We start from the raw sequence: 8371 nt of genomic DNA on the forward strand, positions 1-8371 counted from the left end.
ATAATGTACAATTCAGTTCCCCTTTCATTCTCCGAGTTCTACCCATAGAACTCGAGTCATCCATATCAATGTGATGTATCTCATTGATACATCAGGTCTGTCTCCCCGGTTATATTAAGAGTTTGCATCGAGATTATATTAAGAGGATATATGAAGCATTTTAATCTTCAAAGCCTTTGCAAATGCCCAGCAAAACTCATGCTGTACTTGTGTCTCTTTCACGGCAGTGTGAAAATGATCTGGGATGGGTCAGAAGTGACAGGTGAAATGAAATTACCCAAAGCCTAGGGATCGGAGGGTATTCAAGAGGTAGTGGAAGATATGGGCTGGAGCTTCCAACAGTGTGGGTGGAGTTTGGGGAGGGTGTTGGAGAGGAAGGTTGAGCTCGGGGGTAAAGGTGGTGAGAAGTGATTCTGCTAAGAGCAGGCTGAGGAAGCAGAATTGAATGCACCCCAGGGCAAAATAGTAGCCAGGGAGGAAAGAGTGAAGTCAAAGCAGCGAGCATGCAGGAGTTTGCTTGGCTGGCTTCGGTCTCGCTGAGAGTAAATCGGAGGAAAGTTCAGTTCATCCAGCCCTTGATGCCAGGGAGACAGCTGGAGACGGTGGCAATAGCCGCGGGAGGGGGCGAGGTAATGTATCTCGGTCACACTCCAAGCCAATGTGTGCAAGCTGGTCCCAGCCACTCCAACATAACACTAACAAAAGGCAAGACAACAGTCGGTAAAATCCTCATGGTGGTTATCTGACACAATACAGAGAGAGATTAGTTATGACTGTAACACTATATTCCACACCATCTCCTTTTCTGCTTCCCGTGCACTCTAACATTCATTCTATCACCCCACAGTATAAATATCCCCCATGCTTTTCAGCCTTGACAAAGGGTCATCTGGCCTCGAAACGTCAGTGCTTTTCTCTGCTTGCAGTTGCTGCCAGACCTGCTGAGATTTTCCAGCATTTTCTCTTTTACTCAATGAACCGTATGCTTGGTATAGCGCGCAAGAAACAGTACTTTTTCACTGCATCCAAATACATGTGATAATAATAAATCAGATCACAACAAAAATAACTTCGAGAAAAACAAATCAGTATTGGCTATCGATTCTGCTAAATGCATCAGTCTGACCAGTTAATTGGCCAATAGAAAATACAGCTTTAAGAAATGACCAGTGGTAAAATGCCATCTATTGGTGAGCAGATCCGGCCAGGAAAACGGCGTGACTCTCCCTTCCTCCAGTTCCATCCCCGATCAATTTCACCGAAGGTCACTGGAGTCCTTTTCCAATAGGACATCTCCACAGATCCGCGGTTGCCATGACTATCTCCTGGCACAACAAGGAAAATAGCCCCACAGTATTTAAGGAATGCAGCTGGCTGGACGTAGATTTCGGTGAAGGTCCATTCTCAAGATTCCCTACATTGCAGAAACTAATACCGTCAAGCCAAGCAGCAGCAGGAATGTAAATACTCGGATTCATCCCCATTGGGAGTAACTGAAAAAAATCCCCTGTTCACCACTTACATGGGAAAATGGCAACGTCTGGTTACACTGGAGGGAGGGGGTGGGGGATGAATATTTTAACACTTTTATCTGATAAATCCACTTTGTTTTAATGCCTTGCAATTGACATTTGTGTCGAATGCATTATGGAATACAAATAAATCACTTTCCACTGGTATGAACTGCCCTCAAGGGAAACGAGAGATGTACCGAGAGGGATGTTAAGGATAAAGGCAAAATACTGCGGATGCTGGAATCTGAAACAAAAACAGGAACTGCTGGAGAAACTCAGCGGGTCTGACATTTTGCAAAAGAAATCCACCCCTCCCCCGCCTTTATTCCAATCCATTAACAGAAAAACAGCATAAGGGACCATCCATCCGCACTCCTTAAAACTTAAAATTGAAAACTTGCAAGTCCAGCTAACATAAAGGCGGTGCATTGAATGAATGAGTCAGCACCGAAACCCAACTCCGATCACCCTAAAGTGCTTTCACTATCCAGTGACCAGCCCCCCACCTCCAATTTCAGCAACTGACATGATTCCCCCGAATAATCTACTGTAAGCTTACCGCAGTCTCCCCAGAGCTGGGGCTGGGAGGGTGCTATTAAAGGGATGGCGAGGAAGCTTCATTGTAAACATGCCGATCAGAAATAAAGCATTCTTCACAGTGCTGCCGTTTCGGCTCTTCCCAAAATGACTTGTGTTTGTCATCCTTGAGCCGGTTTATTTACTTAATCTGTTGACATTCTCTGATTAAATAATGTGATAAAAATGTACACACGCCACCCATGGAGCTCAGTGTACTGGATAGTTCTACAGTTCACATCAAACGGTGAGCAAAATGTTATGATGTAGGTCGATTTTTTTTAACCTACATTTTTGTTGTTGTAAATTCTCGAAATGGTTTCAATAGATGATCTCATTTGCAGTTGCAAATCATCTCCTTCGTCTAACTATAAAGTTCAGCGATGCTGGCCCGTGGTACGATTGAATTCATTTTCGTTCTGCATCTCAGCCTTGTTTTAAAATGTGAAACAAATGTACCCCAAACCCAGGAAGACTCGGGAAATGTAAACACTCAACTTTAGGTTAACATTGCTTTGTTTAACTTGATGAACTTGAGTCCGTAAAAGCCCCACTATGTGCTGGCTTGCATTAGCGCTGATGGATCCCTTGGTCATTAGCAGATCTGACCCACAGAGATGGGACTAACTGTCCCTCTCTTATCTTGATTGGCAGTCTAATACTGGACCCGGGGGCATCTTTTCATTACTAATGTGCAGCCTTCCCAATTACTTTTAAATTATCACTAATCTGCCATAAAATTACGTGTGCATTGGGCAGAGTTTCTTTTTATGTCAGGCAAACGGCTAAAAAGAATAAAATGCCCTTTTATGAGGAGCCCACACTTGCCTGAACAACGCTGTCATTCCGTTGATCAGCCTGCGACTATAGTCCGGGCAATTGCCATGGAGTTTTTTTTACAGCTTGTAGTCTATAATACTTGTTCATCGCTTCAATTAGGAGCAAAAAAGAGAGGGCTTTGTAATGCAATTGTCTTGTAAAGGAGGGAGCCTTAAATTGGGGGATTATGCGAGCAGGACCACCTGTAGGGCATTCATGGCCATTTCTATATGTGCAGGCCCAAGCCTTACTGCCTGCAGTCTGGCCAACAATACAAGAAGAAGCTGTTTAAAAGACTGTTCTCCGTTCCCTTCATTCTCACTAACTGTTACAACTCGTTACCCCCTCCCTCCATCCCCCTCTCCCCCGTTTAAACGAGTTAAGTCCCAAAAACGTCCCTTTTAATTCATTTTAAAGGCACCATGGTGGCCAACAGACTTGAAACAAGGGAAACTAGGAACGGGGAGGGGGCGGTGGGTAGTGGGCTGGTGGGGGTGGAAGTACTTCAAGCTTGGAAACGAGACATCAAAGTTACTCGATTGAAAAGGCTCACTCCTACAGATTAACGCTATTGAATTGGACCTCGTTTAAGAAATTATGTACTCAGCCAGTGGGCAGCCAGGTAAAAAGTTCAACAATTACCAAAACATTCTCCTAAACTAACATCTCTCCACATACTAACCCAGCCAGTAAATGCAAATTTCTCTGCTCCCGTAACCCCCACCCCTCCAGAAAATAATAAAATCAAAAATTTCCAAGCGTGTTCCAAACGTAATTAAATCAAAGTTGTTTTATTGTCAAAATAGAATAATTGTTTCAAATAATTTTGGCGCTCTGGCAAAGGCAACCACTAAACTTTTTTTTATACAAAAAATTTACATACTCTGCATATACTTCAAAAACGCTTTTGTTATGTACACAATTTACAGATGTGTTCATAGTACAAATAATTATATAAATACAACTTTGCAAGAAACCCGTATTACATGGGGATACTAAAAACAGGATTTTTTTTAAGGCAGGTTGATGCACCCAGACTTTAGGAAACCATTAAAATTTGTGTCAAGTTCGCCATTTTGTCCCTCTTATTTAAATTACTTTCATAAATGCCAACAATTGAAAAAAGAATTAACTCCTTGCATGAACATAAAATCGCGCGAATGGTTTTTTTTTTAAATGTTTCTGGTCAGGGACACACAAATTTAAGCACACAACAAAAAAAAATCCTTTCCCTCCCACATTTAACATTGAATGGATGTCCTGTGCATATAAATGGTTAAGATTTAGAAGTATTAGCGCCAGGTACATTGTTCTGGCCACTGCCCTTCACTTCTGACTAATGGATACCATTAGAAGTTCATTAACATTTTTGTAATAAAAGATGCTGGGTGACAGAATCTCTTTCTCCTCTCTCCTCTTCCACTCCCCTCCCCGCAAAAAAAACTCCTCTTCCACAACCTCCCCCCACCCCCAAAAAAATTAAGGGGATGTCTAGTGGAAGGGGAGGCAAGTTCAGACTTGGGATAACAGAAAAAACTCTTCATCCATCCTCTCCCAGGAAAAAGAACGCCTCTTCCACTCCCCCCACCCTTGGGGGGGGGGGGGGGTGAGGGGCTGGGATGTCTGGTAGAAGGGGAGAAATGTCTGGAAAAAAACTCCTCTTCCACTACTCTCCCCCCTACAAATAAAGGAGGAGGATGTCTGGTAGAAGGGGAGGAAAGTTCAGACTTGGGATAATGGAAAACAAACTATTCATCCACCCCCCCCCCCAAAATAAGAGATTGGATGTCTAAAAAAACCTCACTCCTCCCCCCCCCAATAAATCTGGGGTAGAAGGGGAGGGGGGAAAAGAGCTTAGACTTGGGATAATGGAAAACAAACTCTTCATCCAACCACCCCCCCCCCAAAAAAAATACGGATGGGATGTCTAAAAAAAGCCTCTTTCACTGCCCCCCCGTCCAAAATAAGGGAGGGGGAGGATATCTGAGTAGGGGGGGGGGGGGGGGGGGTGGTGGTATTTCTGGTGGAAGGGGAGAGGAAGCTCAGACTAGGAAAACAAACTCTTCATCCACCTCCCAAAATAAGGGAGGAGGGAGATTTCTGGAAAACAAACTTTTCCACTCCCCCCCCACCCCCAAAAACACACAATAAAAAAGGGGAATATTTCTGATGGGAGGAGTGGGGGGTAGAGGGTAGAGCTCAGACTTGCGATAATGGCACTTGTTTGGGGTAAGACACAGAGCTGGCGGTGCCGGACCTCCAGGTGAGGCCGGTGCTGGCGTCGCTGTACATGGAGGAGGAGGCGGCGGCGGCGGCGGCGGCGCCCTTGCTGCTCCAGCAGCAGCGGGTGCAGAAGGCCTTCCAGGACTCGAGCGTCTTGCCCGACCAGACCCAGACGCCCGAGGTGATGCCCACCAGCAGGCACATGAAGTACTTGAGCATGAAGACGGCGTAGTCGGGCCGGCGGGCCTCGCCGCGGCGGGCGGCCAGGCACGGGCAGTTGTGCGTCAGCTCCCAGCGCGGCCGGTTGTGCTGCTCGTAGAAGTGGCAGGCCAGCACGGCGGCGGCGGGCACGGTGTGCAGCACGGTGAAGAGGCCGATGCGGAGCATCAGCTTCTCCAGCTGCTCGGTGCGGGTGCCGCCCTGCTTGATGACCCGGCGGATGCGGAAGAGGGAGACGAAGCCGGCCAGCAGGAAGGCGCTGCCCAGCAGCAGGTAGAGCAGCAGCGGCGCCAGCACCAGGCCGCGCAGGTTGGCCAGGCTCTGGTTGCCCACGTAGCAGATGCCGGCCACCGGGTCGCCGTCCACCGAGCTGAGGGCCAGCGCCGCGATGCTCTGCAGGCTGGGCAGCAGCCAGGCGGCCAGGTGGAAGTACTGCGAGTAGCCGGCGATGGCCTCGTTGCCCCACTTCATGCCGGCGGCCAGGAACCAGGTGAGGGAGAGGATCACCCACCACAGCGAGCTGGCCATGCCGAAGAAGTAGACCAGCAGGAAGACCAGGGTGCAGAGGGCGGGCCCCGCGCTCTCGTAGTGGACGTGGCCGGCCCCCGAGCCGCCTCCCCCGCCGCCGCCGCCGCCTCCCCCTCCTGCGCCGGCGGCGGCGGCCCGGCTGCTGCAGGCCACCACCTCGTGGCCGGCCACCAGCCGCACCAGGTAGCCGGCCGACACGAAGAGGTAGCAGGCGGCCAGGAAGATGATGGGCCGCTCCGGGTACTGGAAGCGCTCCATGTCGATCAGGAAGGTGGCCACGGTGGCCAGCGCCGACAGGAAGCACAGCACCGACCACAGGCCCAGCCAGAAGGCGGTGAAGCTGCGCTCGTCGGCCGTGAAGTAGGGCGCGTGGCAGGGCACGGCGCAGTTGCCCACCCGGCCCGTCCGCACCCGCTCGTACAGCGGGTGCCGCTCGCTCTGCAGCCGCACCATGGGCGCCCGGCACTGGCAGGCGGGCTGGCAGGGCGGCGCCGGCGGGGCCGGAAAATCGCCCGCCGGCGGGTGAGGCCGCGGCTTGTGCTCGGGCCCCCCGCTGGGCTGCGGGAAGAGCGGCGCCGCCGTGCTGCTGCTGCCGCCGCCGCCGCCCGCGGCGCCCCCGGCCTCGGTGCGGTTGTAGTCCATGCACAGCGTGTCGGCCTGGCCCTGGCGCGGCAGCCGCTCGCAGCGCATACGATCGGGCCAGGCGAAGCCGTACTGCCGCATGAGCGGCGCGCAGCCCGCCTTGGCCCGCTCGCACACGCTGCGGCACGGCGGCAGCGGCTTCTTGTAGTCCTCCAGGCAGATGGGGGTGTACATGCTGCACAGGAAGAAGCGCAGGTCCGCCGAGCACTGGATCTCCACCAGCGGCCAGAACTGGTGCACCTCCAGGCCCGCCTCGTCCTGCGAGTCGTGGTTGAACTGGTTGGGCATGTAGGTGTAGTTGTAGCCGATGCCTTTGCACAAGGGCACGGTGATCTCCTGGCAGGACAACTCCTTGACGGCGCCGGCACTCGACCTCTGCAGTAGAGCCAGCGGGGAGAGCAGGTACAGCAGCAGCAGGTAGCACTCCATCGCAGCCTCCCCTCGCCACAGTCTTTCTCCTTGCTTCCCTCTTCTGCAGTGATTCCAAATAAACCTGTTGGACTTTAATCTGGTGTTGTGAGACTTCTTACTGTGTCCCTTCTTCTGTAGTTGATGAACGCCCAGATAAATCCTTTTCGATCCACAACAAAGTGCAAATTGTCTTCTATTTTATTCTTTTTTTCCCCCGTCCCACCCACCCCCCCTCCTGTCTCTCCCTCCTGTCCCCTGCTCCGGATCTCAGAACAACATGCCCATCAGATTTTGTACCTTCACATTTGGCACAGGGCTGTCTACAGTCCACCACTTCATGGAGACGCGATACAAGAGGGGCGGTTAAAACATTAAGCCCCCGCCGGCGTGTGGATCAAGAGCACAACTTCACCTTTTTCCCCCTCCCCTTTCACGTTAATAAACTTTGCACAGTTCCTCTCTTCCCAGCTTGTGTTTTTCTCTTCTTGCTTTGGAAAGAGTCGAGTTTTTTCCCCCTCCGGCTTCCCGTTAGTGAAGCTTGCTTGCAGCTTTATGTGGGAAGGTGGATTTCTTTCACAGCCAGATCCTGTCTTTCTTAGCGTCCTCTCTCCAGCCACCACAAGGGGGGAAAAAGAACAAGAATAATAATCTCCAGGACTGAATTTCCAGCGCCGAGCCTCCCATTAAGTGATCACCGGAGTGCTGAGAAGCTAGTGCTGTTGTATATTTATAATGTGAGACAGGCCAAATCCCACCCACTCCAGCCCCCGGGTTACCAATCGCACGGTGACATTGGCTGGTGTGTGTGTATATGTTGGGAGGGGGGAACCTAGTGTCAGTCAATCCATTCTCGCCTCAAAAAAAATCCCACAGTGACAGCTTCCAGAAGGGTTGGGCGTTTAGCAGGTTAATTTTTGCTTGTTAGTTCCTCGCGGGGGGTTGCGTTAGAGCTCCCTCCTCCTCGGCCAGGACTTGTTTGGGTTTTTTTTGTATTGTTCGAGTTTCGTTCGGCGCTGGCCAGGGACTGCAGTTGCTGCATCTGCACAAGAACTTGTAAAAGGGAATGGCTTTTTCTCCCCTAAAAAGAACAAAATATAGGTACCAGCTGGAGTATTTCCAACGTGCTTTCTGTGCTCTAACAAAATATAGGTGGCGGGTTCTTTTAAAACATGTAGGAAATCGAGGAAGCGGTTGCTGACATGTGGCGGGGTCGTCCGTCCTGGTCTTGCAACCGATTTTAAAACTGGAGGAGCCTGGACGGGAGGACAGGGCACCAAGTTCAGTGTTTGTCCTCGTGCCCCGTTCCGAATGAACTCGCTCGACTGATATAACTTCTTTAAGAAAACTATATTTTTAAAAATCACTTTTAGCATTTGCCATGTCGTTTGTCCGGCCAGGACACTCGAATCGAACGCAATAAAAAGAAATATAGATGACCA

At 50.4% G+C, this 8371-nt stretch overlaps 1 protein-coding gene across 1 annotated transcript; it reads right to left on the minus strand.

Moving 5' to 3' along the window:
* Positions 1-5019: 5019 nt before the first annotated feature.
* On the minus strand, positions 5020-7159 carry fzd8a (frizzled class receptor 8a). The gene has a single exon (XM_080212446.1). It carries the CDS (start codon positions 6948-6950, stop codon positions 5109-5111), a length of 1842 nt encoding a protein of 613 aa, XP_080068572.1. The 5' UTR covers positions 6951-7159; the 3' UTR covers positions 5020-5108.
* Positions 7160-8371: the final 1212 nt, after the last annotated feature.

This window comes from Carcharhinus amblyrhynchos, chromosome 2 (genome assembly GCF_965287045.1).
Source record: "Carcharhinus amblyrhynchos chromosome 2, sCarAmb.v2.hapA, whole genome shotgun sequence".
Classification (NCBI taxonomy): domain Eukaryota; kingdom Metazoa; phylum Chordata; class Chondrichthyes; order Carcharhiniformes; family Carcharhinidae; genus Carcharhinus; species Carcharhinus amblyrhynchos.

Excerpts from the sequence above, each read along its gene's own strand:
- fzd8a (XM_080212446.1), bottom strand. The coding sequence starts at position 6,950 with ATGGAGTGCTACCTGCTGCTGCTGTACCTGCTCTCCCCGCTGGCTCTA.